Genomic DNA, 16,067 nt, shown 5'->3' on the forward strand with positions numbered 1-16,067 from the left:
ATCCCAACTCGAGGCGGTCGGGCTTGTTTACTCGGTTGCCCAATTGGGAGGAAAACTGGTGGGGCCGAGTTGCCGGGGCAGTGACGCCACACTAGCTATGCGGTGTGTTGTTCGCCTGGGGTAGGAACGCAGGGGTGTTGCAAGTACGTTCTTGGAAAGTGTCGTCGATTTGCTTTTTGTTGGCAAATGAAATGAGGGAAAAGGGATTCAGATTCAATTGGGTAAGTGATGATTTTTTTGGTCTTTGCTAGACGGAGGAAGGGCCGCTTATTCACAGAGATGCGCAAAAAGGCGTCGGTGCCGGTGTGTTGTGGAAGAATCAGATGACAGACAGTCGTGCTCCATTCGTGTAAACAAATCGCCCTGCAAACAAAAGTCTAGTGTACACTCGGCACCTCTTTGACGGTGTCAACGCCCAACCTGTACCAAACGCCACGCAGTCTAGTGTATTCTATAACTGTTACCGACGCAAACCAAGTTACGGCCGTCCAAGCCCCTTGCCCAGAAGCTCTGAGCCCACCTCTACGATGATCTTCTCATCTGGAAATTGCTTCTTCTTGGCCAAAATCGTGTCCTCCGCATCCATCGCCCTCAGCAAATCCGAGACCTCACTGTCACTTGGTGTGCAGTAGACCAAGTTACCCAGTGCAAGAAGCATACCCTGCAGTGCCTCTGGCGAAGACTCCTCTTGTCCAATGGCTTCTAACACCGATGCAGCCAGCTCTACCGCGTCGCCGTCTGGCAACACGTCTCCAGGCTTCTCACGCCTGACTTTGTTGCTGAAAAGCGCCAAATTGAACATGAGGGACGAAGCGGAAACACGAACATTGTTGTGGCTGTCGTCTAGGAAACTGGAAGATATTAATTGGATAACGGGTGCTCTCAACGTCTCGTTTCGTAGAATTTCCTCCGGGAAGAGAGGCGTAGAAAAGAAGTTGCACGCCATTTGCAGTGTAACCAAACGCAAAGCGTACGGGCAGTCGCTGTGTGAGTTGACGAGTCTAAGGATTGCCAAAACGGTCGTGTGCCCCTTTTCCTCAGCAAAGTAGCCGCTGAACCTTGCATCGACGAGCGCACATCTAAACAAGTCGACGATGGTGAAGAGAATCTCAACAGGTAACGTCTGCACTGATTTTTGCAAGAATCCCGAGAATTCGCCTAGGTTCGGGAGGACTGCGGCCGCGGCGCCCTGCTTATCGCGGGCCTCAATGAACTGCTTGGTTGCCTGCACGGCTGACTCGTCTGCTGCCGAACCCATCTTGCCCAGAAGTTTGGCCAGTGGCGGTACTTTTGAGAACAATACCGGCTTTGCGTTCGGGTTGGAAAAGCTGGGTAGTTTGAGGGACTCATGAGGGTGCCGAGGCCAAGCCATCTGTAGCAGGAGCTGGACGTTCCCCCGAAGAGCAGCAGGATCAGCGCCTGCCCACTCATTCTCCTTTTCTCCATGCAAATAGGTGATGAATGTCGGAGTTGCTCGAGGATAGTCCTTTCCGGGAAGCGGCGTCAATTGGGCCACGTCTACTTTGATGAACATCGCTTTGCTACCTGCCTCTGCGGATACCTCGTCAAATATGGGTGAGATGGCCCTGCAAGGTGGGCATGTAGCGGAGGTGAAGAGAACCACAGCGCAAGACTTTCTCGCAGATTCAAGGGCTGCATCTAGCTCCTGTGAGCTACTCACAATCCTGATGTTTGATTGGGGTTTTGTGGGTTGTGGTGCGGATCCGTATCCTGGAGGAGTTGAGTTGTTCTGGATACCAAGGATTGAACCATTTTGTCTGTTGGAGTTTATGACTTGGTTGAGTTGAGGCATGAGCATCCTGCCCATTGGAGAGCTGAGTACGGCATCTGGCATCTTGATGATATGTTCTGGGATGCCTTTCCCAAGCAGGAACTGAGAAAATGAGTCTGAGAAGTTGTTGCAGTTGTGTCTCCAGAGATCGTAGGCCTGGTGAAACGTTAGCCTTTGTTAATTCAAACATATGTTGAGCCCACCTCGGCTGTAAAAATTGGCCTTAATGAGTCTAGGAACTCTTCAATGACCTCCATGGGTAGTTCTGTCTTTCCAAGGAAGATACGCTCCATAGGCTGGCCCAGATGAGATGTACCCGGAGTGATGTCAACGATGCCACCATCGTAGACGTACTCGCGTCCGTTGAGTTGGATGGATGTGTGATAGATCGCATCGAGGTGAAATCCAAGCATGCCCTGGGACATTTGCCGTGCAAGCCCGCGGGATAGGTCGTACGTTAAGAGATGCACGTCCATCTTGAGAGGCTTCGCTCGGTCTAGTCCGGGATCTGGCTTCTTTACTGGGAAGTAATGCAGTTCAGTCGAAAAGTGGGAAGGTTGTATCTTTGTTGACTGATGGAAGGTAAGATTGAAGCTGTGTACGGAAGAGAGTTTGATCTTGGATTTCTTAATTTTCTCTCTGGAGGATGCTCATATCTATCATTACGCCGGAGGCAACAAGACGTAGTCGTAATAGTTATTGCACGAGAAGCTTCCAGGGTCCGGTCACAGTGTCAGATCCGATGGAGGCAGCGCCACACGTGGCTTGGAATCTAAGGTAAGGTACCTAGGTAGGTAGGTGCCGACTAATCGATAAGATGCATATATCCACCAGCTGCAGATAAGGTGCCAGACTGCAGTACGTAATCTTAGGTAAGCTCAAATGCCAGCCGTGCCTTGACCACAAGCTGATCACCTCAGGAATGATCAGAACATGCCTGGCAAATGGGCCCTACCTTAATGCGTGGGTGAGGTGCCGTGTGAAGGAGCGACTGCGCAATTTAGGGGGCGTAGCAGGGAGTCAGTGGCCCCGCCCCCTAATCATAGAGCCGGCCATTAAGGTGAACGCGACAGGAGGATGGCCTCCAAGGTCAACATTTCAGTGGGCTCGCGTTGTCCCCGCTGGCGCACCTATGCACCCAAGATTAGCAAACTGCCAGCTCAAGACAGGGATGGCTGGATTTTGATGACCTCTCAGAAAAGAGAAAATCTGCAATTGCCATCGAGCCCCCTTCGAGACCAACCTAATCCAACCGTACCTTGCATCTCCTCACCCCCCTTGGACGACGTCTCCCTACATATACGACTTCTGCACTTTTCTCTGGGTCCAGTGCCTCCATCCCATCTCGTCCGCTCCTTTTCTTCGGCCATCCGCACCTTTTTTCTGTTTCCTTGAGTCGCCCCGTGCTGCTCCCTTTGGTAATCGGCCCTCGGTTCAGCCTAGTCCACTCCTTTGTCCCATCTTGACGCCGCTGTACCTCGAATGCGTTACTCTGTGTTCCCCTAAGCACCTACGACAAGCGACCAATGCGAAGAACATCTGTGTCGCTGCCGACGAAGCAACCCGCGCGAGATCCACACGAAAAGCCTGGTCGATTTGCACCCGCTCAACGGAATACTGGCCTGTTCGCGGCGTTCAGAGATATGTCTCAAGCACAGAAGACGAGGTGGATGAGGACGGGCGCCATCGCCTTCTTCGTCGTCTTCCTCTTCTGGTATCTGTCTCCTAGAGGCGTCAACGTCTACAATGGCGGGGGTAAGTCATGGCTCAGTGAAGCCCATTGGATCAACTTGAAACTAATACATCTACAGCAGTATCGAAAGGCGGCGCTGGTGGCCAGGTCCCTGCCGATGCTTCGTACGGCACTGACAAGTGCACTCAATCCAGCTCCAAGTCTAAGCCCATCGTACAGTACGTCCTGATGATCGACGCCGGCAGCACTGGATCCAGAATCCACGTCTACAAGTTCAACAACTGCGGCGCCACCCCCGAGCTGGAGCATGAGGAGTTCAAGATGACGGAGAAGTCAGTTGGTGGTCTCAGCAAGTACAAGGACGACCCCGAGGCTGCTGCCGCTTCTCTCGACGCTCTGATGGAGGTTGCCATGACCAACGTTCCCGACAAGCTCAAGTCCTGCAGTCCTGTCGCGGTGAAAGCGACCGCTGGACTCCGCATGGTCGGAGCTGAGAACGCCGAGAAGATCCTCGCTGCTGTGCGCAACCGCCTCGAGACCAAGTACCCCTTCCCCGTCGTTGCCAAGGAAGATAACGGAGTTGCCATCATGGACGGCGCCGACGAAGGTGTCTACGCTTGGATCACTACCAACTACCTCCTCGGCAAGATTGGCGGCCCTGACAAGAGCCCCACCGCTGCCGTCTTCGATCTCGGCGGTGGCTCGACCCAGATTGTCTTTGAGCCCACCTTCAAGGGAGCTGCGGACGGAGGCATGCCGGAGAAGCTCGCCGAGGGTGACCACAAGTACGACCTTGCCTTTGGTGGACAAAAGTTCGAGCTCTACCAGCACTCCCATCTGGGATATGGCTTGATGAGCGCCCGCAAGGCCGTGCACAAGCAGCTGATTGAGGAGATCTTTGAGAGCAAGAAGTCCGACGACAGCTGGGTCAAGCAGCCCATCATCCACCCCTGCATTGCCCCCGGCATGGTTAGAGAGGTTGAGGTCGAGCTCGACGAGAAGCACCCCCTCGGCAAGACTGTCACCTTTAACATGACCGGCCCCTCCCAGGCCGCCCCCGCTCAGTGCCGCAACCTCGCCGAGAAGATCCTGAAGAAGGAAGAGAGCTGCAAGCTTGCGCCCTGCTCTTTCAACGGTGTCCACCAGCCATCATTGGCCAAGACCTTTGGCCGCGAGGACGTCTACATCTTCTCCTACTTCTACGACCGCACTAAGCCGCTCGGCATGCCCGACTCCTTCACCCTGCGCGAGATGCACGACCTTGCCAACTCCGTCTGCGGCGGTGAGAAGTCTTGGGATCTCTTTGCTAGCATTCCTGGTGCCATGAAGGAGTTGCAGGACCGTCCTGAGCACTGCCTTGACCTCAACTTCATGATGGCTCTTCTCCACACCGGCTACGAGATGCCTATAGACCGTGAGGTCAAGATTGCCAAGAAGATCAAGGGTAACGAATTGGGTTGGTGCCTTGGTGCCAGGTAAGATTTGATTCATCGAGTGGAAAGTTTACAGAAGCTAAAATATCACAGCTTGCCTCTTCTCTCCCCCGGATCTGGTTGGAAGTGCAGAGTCAACCAGGTCAACTAGATGGGTGACCTAACTGGCGACAAGATTGCGCAAGCCTCCCCTGGTGTTGGCTGGCTTGTAGTATTATAGATTTTTAATTCCACGACAGAAATGGGAAGTTCGATTACGAATAAGTGTATTTGAGAACAACGAACGTTACAAGGTAGATGCAGGAAACGCATCAGTACACGGATCGACGGCAGGCGTTCCATGTCTCGAATGGTTTCCCATGGGTATCAAGGATAAAGACTCGTCAAGACGTAGCTATTGATTAGAATCAACCACACTCGCTGGACAAATAGTCAGATTTGCCTTCAAAGCGGTGCCGCCACCATGTTTATCACGTCTTCGATTACGTCCTCGGCGCCCACGCCTTCAAGAATGGATTCGATGGCTTCCTGCTGGCTGCCCCACTGCATGCTCCTTTCCTGTTTTGCGTGCACGATCCGGATCCGATGCAGATAGATTTTCCTAATAGCCAAGTGAACGAGAGCCGGCGTCACAAAGTCCAGGCTATGCAAGGGGGCGAGGCATCTCAGCAGCTGGTCGAGATGCTTCGTTGCAATCGGTTCGATGCCGCCGGCAACTGCGCGGTGCATCCTCAGATATGTGACAATGTTCATTTGATAGCGTAGCACATCCACGTTTACCTGGACTTCTCGGCTCAGCTTGGCCAAAGACGCGATGTCCTGCCAAAAAGTTAGCCGCAGGGGAGACCAAATACCACGCGAAAGTTCACTTACACCTTCACTTAAATGGGGATCCTCGCTGACGGCCATAGTCTCCTCGTGGATGCTCTTCTTCACCACGCTTTCGGTGCTGGCAGTCTCGGCATCGTCAGCTTTGTCGTACGCTTCATCCAGGTTGGCAAAGCCGTCGTCTGGGTCGTGCCAGTGGGCGATGAAGAAATAATCGTTCAGGTGCAGCGTAACGTGAGCCTGGCCTCCGCTCTCGGCGGCCAACGCAGCCACGAAAAGGAACTGCTTGGGAGCGGTCTGGACGGAGGTGCGGGTGAAGATGCGGCGGGTGCGTAGGAGCTCGAGGACCTGAATCTGCACGGCCTTGGGGGCGCGGTCCAGGTTCCGGGCGAGGATGACATTGGCGATGGAAGAACCGGCTGCGCCGCTGGGGCCGGTTGGGCTGTAGGCGTTGACGGCGGTCAGGGGCGAAATACCGGCGCGGGAGTAGAAGTAGGAGTCGTTGCGCGTGCGAAGGGGTGAGCCTGATCTGGTGGCTGTGGGCGACTGCGCTATGAGGATGGAAGATGCAAAGTCCTCCAGGGTGGTTTGCGGAGAGCAGTCCACGATGGCGCACGTCAGACCAAAGGTCTTTGTCGCGATCTGCAGGCAGGTTAGAGATGTGAGCAGCGGGACGGCCGCAACAAGTTGGCTTACAAGCTGAAGCTCCTCGATAAGTTCATTGAGGGCGACAGGAGGAGTGCTGACGATACAGTGTTCTCGGTTGACCAGGCACAAGAAGGCGGCGAGCTCAAGGTCGCTCAGGCCGTGGACCTTGGTCAGGAGATCTTCTTCATCCGCCATGAGGATCGGGTGAGATGTGTCTCCAAGGTCCCATCAGCGCATTTTGGGCTACAAACGTAGTCTCGTGTGTTGTTCGTCCACAGCATATATGTGGTGTGCGACTAGGTGAGGTAGAGACAGGCGGGAGAGGTCTTGGTGCTCGCATGAGTTTTGAGCATAAGGTAATAAGGTAGTCAGGGCGTGCTCTTGCTGAGCTCAGTTGGCCTGGACCGTCGTTGAGTTGAGAAGGAGCATTATGTGTGGCTGGAGAGACGCTTTGCATGCAGCGGGCAAGGTACAGCGCATTGAGCAGTTCATTCCCACAGAGCCCACAGCGCCCACAGCGCCTGAGTCGTTACGTCAGCCACAATGACAACAGAAGTAACGCACCTGACGATTTTGCGCAGGTAGACACTCGGAGCCCTTCCTGGTTAGTCCCAGCACTGGAGGCAGCTCTTTGATAGGCTGAAACCTGGAAATGTGACGGGAGCTCTCAGTACCGCCTGGTTCCCTGTCAACCTCCACCATGACTTTCCGTCCATCGATCTACTGCGTATCGACCTGCACTTGACACCAACCAACCACCCCTGACCGCAAGACGCCGGTCCGTTTTCGATCACCTTGACGTCCGAACCGATAAGAAACCCAACCCGCGACCGAAACTTTCATACCTCTACGTAGAACGACCGACTGTTGACGCCGACACTTGTTGACCATCCCAAACTCTACATACTCCTCCAACGAGGCAATCGATTCAAAATGTCATCGAGAAAGAAGGTCCTTCTCAAGGTGGGCTCTCCCCTCCCAGCGCTGCAGCATATCATGGCACGGCATAATTGACGAGGTTGTTTTCGTGCAGGTCATTATCCTTGGCGATAGCGGTGTCGGAAAGACGAGTCTGATGAACCAATATGTGAGTTTCCGTGGATCAAGCAACACCCGGGAGGAGACTGGTGGCGCTGACGTGAATGTTTCACCCAGGTCAACAAGAAGTTCAGTGCAAGCTACAAGGCCACCATCGGCGCCGACTTCCTGACGCGCGAGGTTCTCGTCGACGACCGACAGGTGACGATGCAGGTGGGATTAGACCGACACAACGACTGATCCATGATCCGGACATGTGCTGACGAATGGACGACAGCTTTGGGATACGGCAGGACAGGAGCGCTTCCAGTCTCTGGGCGTCGCTTTCTACCGTGGTGCCGACTGCTGCGTGCTCGTATACGATGTCAACAACTCCAAGAGTTTCGATGCTCTGGACAGCTGGAGGGACGAGTTCTTGATCCAGGCTTCGCCACGGGACCCGGACAACTTCCCCTTCGTTAGTAGCTAATGACACTGGACTGTGCGAATCGAGGCTGATGTGCGACCAGGTCGTTCTTGGAAACAAGATTGATGTTGAGGAGAGCAAGAGAGTTGTAAGTGCGCCAAAGTGGTTGTTCTCGGTACAGTTGGCTAACGTGATTGTAGATTTCAACCAAGCGCGCCATGACCTTTTGCCAGTCCAAGGGCGGTATTCCCTACTTCGAGACCAGTGCAAAGGAGGCAATCAACGTTGAACAGGCATTCGAAGGTTGGTGCAGCGTTATCTATGAGCCTCCGTAACGACGAGTAGGCACTGACAACATCAACTAGTTATCGCGCGGAACGCTCTGGCCCAGGAAGAGTCCGAGGAGTTCAGTGGTGATTATCAGGACGTCATCAACATCCCCATCGAAAACCCCCGAGACGGATGTTCTTGCTAAGTTGCTATTGGGTAAACAGTTGGTTGATGTTGGCGAGTCGAGGACTAGGGCGGCACACAGTATTAGGACCCTGTCCGACTCGCATTATGTTTAGTCCCAGGGCCTTTCCACATATCCATTTTTGGCCTTGGCTTGATGTTGCATATCCTGCACTGGTGTGAAAGGTGTTTAGAGGTTATTATTGGAATTTGATCAAGGGTTTATTCGTCTGGTTCCAACAACTATTCGCCTTCTGTGTCATGAATAACTTATCACGCCTCCAACTATGCTTGAGTAATGGTCCCTGGGCAAGAGGACCCGCAACCGGCAAAAGGATGCCTTTTCACAACATTCCATCTCAACTAACAAGCGCAGGGCCCGGGTGGACAACCGTCTGTCCCATCATGTATTCATCAACAGTCCGAGCTGGCGGATCATTCTTGCCGTCCGTCATCAGACTCCGCTTAGAAGAATGGATCCGAGGCTACACTAAAGCCCCAAGGCTGGAAACCGGCACTAATTCCAGCCTGGCAGCCAGTGCTCTCTGTAAGCTTCATGCGAGGCGTCATGCTTGGCTTTGTCCAGCGGCGGCAGCCTAGAGGAAGAGGAGGTTGCATCTTTTGCTTTAGGTACCTTGGGATTTAGTAAGTACCTTCCCTTACATACAGCAGAGAGACTCATCTCACTTGCTCCCTTACCTTAGCCACCTGCTATGGGTACTGAGGGCGGCTGAGACTTGAAGAAGTGGCACGCGATCGACCCACCACTATTGGTTGCCGGTACTTGGGACGAATACAGGGGGTGTTTTCGCCCGTGCCATTGAAACTCAACCTTGAAGAAACACCCTTAATTAACACATTGACACGAATCCCTTGAAAGTAAACGCTCCAGCGACGAAAAAAATAACGGACGACGCGTCTGCATCAGAGAAAGCTCGCCAGGCTTCCTCGAGTGTTCGCTTTGTTTAGAGTCTTTTCGCCGGTCTCCAGTGAATCGCTCCATAATCGTCATCGCCTTCAACCCGACGGCCCGAGAAGCAGTTGGCATACGGCATATCCGTGCCGTGCTACACATGCGCCGAGTCGAGCGACGGGACATTCGGCCACCGTCCGCCCCCCTCTGAACGCAATTGCTCTGTGACGACTTTCCGAGAGTTCGCCCTGCTCTTCGCCGACCCTGCGGTCAAATGCCTACAGCTTCGACAGCGACCCTGGATTACCTTAAGGCGGACAGTCCTCCCTGAATCCTCGAACTCCTCCTGATTACCTACCTACCTACCTCTCTCCCCCGACGATACGTCGTGCGACGACAGATTGCGAAATCGCCCGAAACGAAAATGGCACCGAGCGAGCCTATGCTGCCCGCCGCGTTGGCACCACCAGATCATGACCGTCCTCCGAGGAGGTCATTCTCGAGCACCGACAGGCTGAGCGCCTCGGTTGCGTCTACAAATCGGTCGAGATCGACGGTGCGGTCATCCGGATGGCAGGCAAAGATGGGACTGGGCGGCGTTGCGAGGCGGACGCTCGGCATTTCGCTGTTGCTCGTGACAGTGTTGTTGTGGACGATATCCAACTTTTTGGCATCTGTGAGTTTTTGGCAGTGTTGCTTTCGTTGGCGTGAACTGGCGCAAGCTGACAGTGAGGGGGACACAGTATATTTTTTCAGATCATTCTTACGACAAGCCATTTTTTGTGGTGTATATGAATACGTCGGTGTTTGCGGTGTCTCTGATACCCATGTTGGTGCGTTTTCTGATGCTGCACGGTGTCGAGGGTCTACGACGTGAGGCCATGGTGGTCTGGAACGAGCAAAGGTACGGCAAGGACCTTAAGACGGCCGAGGATGAGGAAGACACGGTGGCCGGGGAGCGCCTGCTGGTCGACGATGAGCCGAGCCTGGAGATGGAAGGGTTTGAGACAACGACGAGGGTGGAGCGGCTCACGTTCCGGGAGACGGCCGTCATCAGCCTCGAGTTCTGCATGCTGTGGTTCTTCGCAAACTACTTCGCGTCGGCGTGCCTCGAGTACACGAGCGTCGGGAGCGTGACGATCCTCAACTCGACGAGCAGCGTGTGGACGCTCGTCTTCTGCGCCGTGATGGGGGTCGAGGGGTTCACGGCGCGCAAGCTGATTGGCGTGCTGGCGTCGCTGACAGGTATCGTGCTGATATCGACGGTGGACCTGTCCGGGTCGAGCGACGAGAACCGCGGGTCGTTCCCGCACAAGACGACGGGGCAGATTGCCATTGGGGACCTGATGGCGTTTGTGAGCGCCATCATCTACGGACTCTACGTGACTGTGATGAAGAGGCGGGTAGGCAACGAAGATCGGGTGAATATGCCGCTCTTCTTTGGACTCGTTGGACTCTTTAATTTGGTGTTCCTCTGGCCCGTCTTCTTCATCTTGCACTTCACGGGGATGGAGCCGGTAAGTCACACCACGCGCCTTTTCCTCATGGACTTTGAGAGTGTCTAATCAAGGTTGCCACAGTTCTCGTTTCCTCCTACGGCCAAAATCTGGGCCATTGTCATTGGCAACTCGCTATCGTCCTTCATCAGCGACATGTCATGGGCGTACGCCATGCTGCTCACGACGCCGCTAGTCGTGACGGTCGGTCTGTCTCTCACTATCCCGCTGTCGCTCATTGGCGAGATGATACAGTACTCGCAGTACTCCAGCTGGGTGTACTGGGTCGGCGCGGCTGTGGTGCTCATCTCGTTTCTGTTTATCAATAACGAGAGCCACGAAGACGAGTCAAGCGACAAGAGCCCCGAGGCAGGATCCCGGGGCGTCTCGCAATTATGAAAAAGGATGTTCCTATAGACACAAAGTTGTAATTCGAGAGCAGACAGAGGCGCGGGGATCTAGACGTGTTGCATAGGCTAGGGCGTTAAGACACGGCGTACGGTGCTTCCCTTGTTGGATTCCGCCTGGAGCGCTGTTGAGACTGAGCTGTTTGCTCAGTCTCTTCATTAATACAATCAACTTGCATCATATCGTGCCAATCAACGCGTGTGAGACCCATCCCTCGAAATCTTGTGTCAATCATTGAAGGTCATGGTGATAGTATATGAGTAAGGCACGGCGTCAATTTCACGTGGCACGCATGGGAGGGAATGACCTCTTAACGAAGCCCATTTCCATATACCAAGGCGGATGATTCGGAAGAGCTGTCAGGCAAAAAGAGGTGGTCCCGTGTGGAAACGTAATGCAGCTGCGGTGGAGATATTGCATCGCAATGGGTGAACCCGCGGAGTTTTTCTCTATTGACTGGCCGGTCGGTCGGTGAGAGGATGAGCGCGCCGAGGTCAAGGTGCAGCTGTAGTGTGACTTTGGAAAGACTGGGAAGGTCGGTCGAGCACGACAAGACGGGATTTTGCAGAATCCGATGGCGGATTTGAGTAAAATGCGATGCATGGGGCCTTTTTTTTTCTGCTATCTTCCTTGATTTTGTGAGGGGAGGGGGGGGGATCTGCAGACGCATGGAGACAGCCGCGCAATCGGATTCGCCGCTTGGTACTTGAAGTCTCCAGAATGTTTTTGAATATATGTGGCACAGTGATCCTATACTTCCCCCCCCTGCTCTTTTTTTTGATAGAGTTGCGGGAAACTGGGAAAGTTTGCTGTGACTTTGATTTGGCGTCTTTGGCATGTGCGGTATCACGGAAGGCCTGGGATTCTTTCTTGGGTTGCATTGAGGTTACAGGTGGGCAGAAAATATCGGAAAGCAGTCTGTAAGGGATAGAGTCTAAGAAAATCTCTTGGGACTCTATCTGACTGGATTGCAACCAAACATGATGCGGAAAGAAGTACGAATTAGTTGGCGACAATTGAAAGGAGGTAAGTAAGGTGTACTCTGTTGACAAGGTGATAAGGAACCTAGCTTGGAAGGTATTAGAGGCACAAGTACACTAGAGAAAGGAGGGATCACTTGTTGGCGCCGCGGGCAGCAAGCCTGAAGGGCGCTTGACATCGTGGGGTCCTGCCAGAGTTGATGGCCAGCAGGAAAGCCGATCGCTGGGGCGCGCTTCCTCCTGCAGATGGCCCAGTCGCTATTCGGTATGCATTGGTCTAATTTATTGTACATGGCCGTGATGGAGGAGCCTACACGAGCTAAAGGGTCCAAGGGTTGCATAACTCGTGTTTCGTTAGTCTTGCCAGCTCCTTGTCCTGCTATTCCCGCCTTCCAGGTTTTCGGAGATCGAGACATAAGACATTTGGACTCATCAAGATGAGAAACGCATCAGGCATGAATATGAAGAAACCATTGGCATCTGTAAAGCGTTCAGAAACAAGGAAAAGGGCAAGCCACAGTGGACTGCTTGGCTGCGCAAAAATGTCGGGCATGCGGCGTCGCAGGCAGCGTACTGTAGCAATGGGAAAATGTTCGATTGGAATCCAGCCCGATGGATAAAAGTGGTCCCTTACGGGGCGAGACCGCGAATGATCAAAAGCCATAGGACCCAAAGACCCCTGACCCCTGACCAAATGGAGGTCCTCCACAACCCTCGCCCCCCGCCGGGTCCTCCTCTTCGCCCTCGTTTGTTTGCTTGCTCGCTCCACGGTAAGGGAGGGTACCCGAACCGCATTTCCATTTCCTTCTCGTGAGGGTTTCCCATGCAACGAAAAAGGCGAAATTTGCCATGCCGTGGCGGGGGGGTTATACCGAGGTTCTACGGATGTTCCTCTGGTGTGTATGCTGATATGATTCAAGGCTATGTAAGCTGCTCAGGCACAACTACGGATACTACTTGTCCACGAGACCTCGACGCGATGCGACAAAGCATAAAGAGATGACATCAATTTTGGGAATAGTTCCCGTCAGGCAACAGATAACCCCGATCTCCATCTCAGACATCTTCTCTTTCTTTTACCTGCACCTGCACCTGCACCTGCACCCATCACCCCAAGACCAGACCTGAGCTAACACCCGATACGATCTTGGACGTGGCCCAGTCGATTTTCAAGATTCCATGCTGGAGGTGCGCACTAATAGCTTTCCGAGCTTCTCTCGTCCACATCGTCTCGCCGAGACTAGCTTCTTCCAACCCCGTTTGCCGGGCCCTGCTCTCCTGTCCCCGGCTCCTTTGGATCTTAAACTTTTCTGTCTCTTCGATACCTTGCTTGTTTTCCCAGCTTGCATGCCAATCAAAGTGGAATCTCTCCGGACAACACTAGTCCCAAGTTCCCAACCCTTGGGGACCTACCCGAACCCTCGACCGCGAAAAGAAACAGAAAAATCCAAGCTCCCGGGAAAGTCTCACTCCTCCTTGTGAAGAGCAGGCACATCGCATGCTGGCCCGGGTAACCGACCACTTTTATCAGAGTACCAGAGAGGGATACCTACCGCTAAGGTATCCGTAGCTCCAGCAGGAAAGAAAGCTCTGACGTCGCCGCCTTCTTCTCCATATGGTCGGTACCCTTCCGTCTTTGCCACCCGCTACTTCTCTTAGCCGTTGCTACCTACCCAAAGCGCAACTGCCACTGGTTCAGCCTCTCCCAGGGAAAGAAAAGAGAGAGACACACACTCCCTACTCGATCACTGCCCTCGACAACCTACTGAAGATCGACGCTACCGCTTCCGTTTGTGGTTTTCGTCCGTTCTGTCCCCTTCCAAGGTCCTTCTACTTTATCTTGCGTTACGCCTTGATCTCGTCGAGGAGGCCTCGAGGAGGAGCAGCAGCAGACAAGCAAGTCTTCTAGGACTACTGGCTACCTACTCTTCTGTCTCTGCTCCTGTCTACCATACTATCGGTACACTTTGACTCTCGACTATCAACCGCATCACCTCGGAACCTGTGTCACCCCAAGCATTCATTATCCTGCTATTCACCGATCTGGACGAGGGGTGCTTGGTTCCCGTACGAATACACCCCCTACGCCACGCCCCTATTTCGTTTTCCTGCACGTTTCCTAGAAGCCACCAGCCGCACCTCTCCGTCACGGGAGGCTTGACAAACAAACGGCGCCGCCCCGGTGCCCGTGACGATGACCTCACCAGCCGCAAAGCCGGCCGAAGATACACAACGTCCCTTGGCCGAGTCTATCGCCGCCGCGACCCGATCTGTCCATGCAAAGCTTAACAAGATTATCATTGCTCGCCTGCCCTTGGCGATCCCACCCCGCGCGGCAGATCCCTCACTCTACGCTTCTGGCCTCCTTCACATCACACCCATTTACGACACCTTTGAGTCACTATGGAAGACCATCGCGGAACCACCACAACTTCTCACACCTGGCGAGGCCGGTGACGACTGTGAATTAGGCCAAGCTGAGCTTACATCGGTGTCGAACGCTGACTCAAACCTACGACACCAACCTGCTCTATGCGAGCGAACTCGCTCGATACTAACGTCGCTGTACCTACCTGGACTCATGCGTTCTGATCGTCTGCGAGCCGACATTGGTTCCATCACCGGATGGTCACCCGATGTTGTAGACGAGCAATTGTCAGTGATCTCTCAGTCAGGGCGCCTCGCTGAGTTCACAATGCACGTTAGGCGCACCATTGAGAAGAAGCCTCATGTCCTCCTGGCGTACTCGTACATCTTGTTCATGGCCCTCTTTGCCGGTGGACGTTTCATTAGAGCCACCCTCGAGTCTGCGGGCTCAGAATTTTGGGAGCAGACGTCGTCGCCCATTCCACCCTCAGAGACACCCTGTCAAGAACGTACACCATCATCAGACACGGCTATTCATACTACAACACCAGTCGACATGGCACGGGGTGATGACCGCGGGATGATCGAAGTCGGCGCAAAGCACATGCGTCATTCTCTACCCCTGAGCTTCTTCCACTTTGCGACGCCACTGGACGGCGAGGACCTCAAAAAGGAGTTTAAGAAACGGCTAGCGGAATCCGAGCATCTCCTGACACCCCGCGAGAGGCATGACATCATCCAAGAGGCCGTCTGTATCTTTGACAATATGCTGCTCCTCGTTGGCCAGCTGGACAATGTATGCGACACAGATTTGGAACATGGTCCTTCCGTCTTGGAATCATGGGCATCATTGGCACCAGGCGGCCGTCTACGCGACAGTGTGGCCATTGCCAGAGACAGGAAGAGGGAAAAGACGGCCTCGAAGAAATCCGAGGACAGCGAGAAGTCTGATTCGTGGCTCTCCAGGCACACGAGGCAGAAGGCTTGTGAGACTCCAGAATCTCATGCTTTGAGCGACCTGGAGAAACAGCCCCCGGCATGCTGTCCGGCCTCCAAGTCTATGAGATTCGAGCCGAAGCTTGCGGTGCCAAACAGAAAGGAAAAGGGGCAGACGTTCTCGACAGACGGCGCAGCTAACGCAGCGTCATCTGCAGGAGGCGTGATGTCTAGGCAGGGGCAGCTATCACGCTCTGCCACGTCCTTGATATCTAACATCATCATCGTGGCAGGCTTAGCTGCGATTGTCAGTATTTTCTTTCTAGCAAGGAGGACGGGAACAGAGGGCGTGTAGCAGAAGGGGAGCGAAAGAAGGCATTGTGGCAGCATAGCATGACGACCTCGGCGTTTCGGAGCGTTTTCAACTCAGGATACCTACTGCATGGGATAGATACACGATACCCCCCTATTGCATTTTCAAGGTGTTTTGGGCTTTTGTTTTTTCCTACGACATGGCATAGCACTAGATGGTCTGTGACGGACTTTTAAGACTTTCAGAGGTTAGGTAGAAGGGCTGCTAGACAGCATATTCCGAAACAAGTCTCCCTCATAGTGGCATACGTGTTTCCCAGTGAACTGAGTGTTGCTTTCTGACATGTCTCATTATGTGTAAGGG

The 16,067-nt window shown here is 53.7% G+C and overlaps 6 protein-coding genes across 6 annotated transcripts; 4 read left to right on the forward strand and 2 right to left on the reverse strand.

Annotated features, from left to right (window-relative positions):
• Positions 1–478: 478 nt before the first annotated feature.
• On the reverse strand, positions 479–2,268 carry CCOS01_01051 (PUL domain-containing protein; the record flags this gene model as incomplete). Its single annotated transcript, XM_060449247.1, has 2 exons — positions 479–1,948; positions 1,996–2,268. The coding sequence occupies 2 exons, from the start codon at positions 2,266–2,268 to the stop codon at positions 479–481; spliced, it is 1,743 nt and encodes a 580-aa protein (XP_060320685.1).
• Positions 2,269–3,318: 1,050 nt separating this feature from the next.
• CCOS01_01052 (GDA1/CD39 family protein) lies at positions 3,319–5,069 on the forward strand (the record flags this gene model as incomplete). The annotated part of the gene is made up of 3 exons (XM_060449248.1): positions 3,319–3,547; positions 3,604–4,960; positions 5,012–5,069. 3 exons carry the CDS (start codon positions 3,319–3,321, stop codon positions 5,067–5,069), a joined length of 1,644 nt encoding a protein of 547 aa, XP_060320686.1.
• A 293-nt stretch (positions 5,070–5,362) lies between these two features.
• On the reverse strand, positions 5,363–6,589 carry CCOS01_01053 (uncharacterized protein; the record flags this gene model as incomplete). Its single annotated transcript, XM_060449249.1, has 3 exons — positions 5,363–5,737; positions 5,792–6,388; positions 6,443–6,589. The coding sequence occupies 3 exons, from the start codon at positions 6,587–6,589 to the stop codon at positions 5,363–5,365; spliced, it is 1,119 nt and encodes a 372-aa protein (XP_060320687.1).
• A 738-nt stretch (positions 6,590–7,327) lies between these two features.
• Positions 7,328–8,313, forward strand: CCOS01_01054 (Ras-like protein Rab7; the record flags this gene model as incomplete). The annotated part of the gene is made up of 7 exons (XM_060449250.1): positions 7,328–7,357; positions 7,428–7,481; positions 7,550–7,645; positions 7,710–7,889; positions 7,942–7,986; positions 8,039–8,141; positions 8,204–8,313. The coding sequence occupies 7 exons, from the start codon at positions 7,328–7,330 to the stop codon at positions 8,311–8,313; spliced, it is 618 nt and encodes a 205-aa protein (XP_060320688.1).
• Positions 8,314–9,628: 1,315 nt separating this feature from the next.
• Positions 9,629–11,099, forward strand: CCOS01_01055 (uncharacterized protein; the record flags this gene model as incomplete). Its single annotated transcript, XM_060449251.1, has 3 exons — positions 9,629–9,880; positions 9,948–10,721; positions 10,785–11,099. The coding sequence occupies 3 exons, from the start codon at positions 9,629–9,631 to the stop codon at positions 11,097–11,099; spliced, it is 1,341 nt and encodes a 446-aa protein (XP_060320689.1).
• Positions 11,100–14,282: 3,183 nt separating this feature from the next.
• Positions 14,283–15,746, forward strand: CCOS01_01056 (uncharacterized protein; the record flags this gene model as incomplete). Its single annotated transcript, XM_060449252.1, has 1 exon — positions 14,283–15,746. The coding sequence occupies one exon, from the start codon at positions 14,283–14,285 to the stop codon at positions 15,744–15,746; it is 1,464 nt and encodes a 487-aa protein (XP_060320690.1).
• Positions 15,747–16,067: the final 321 nt, after the last annotated feature.

The sequence above is a fragment of the Colletotrichum costaricense genome (assembly GCF_030867565.1).
Source record: "Colletotrichum costaricense strain IMI 309622 chromosome Unknown Scaffold_1.1, whole genome shotgun sequence".
NCBI lineage: Eukaryota > Fungi > Ascomycota > Sordariomycetes > Glomerellales > Glomerellaceae > Colletotrichum > Colletotrichum costaricense.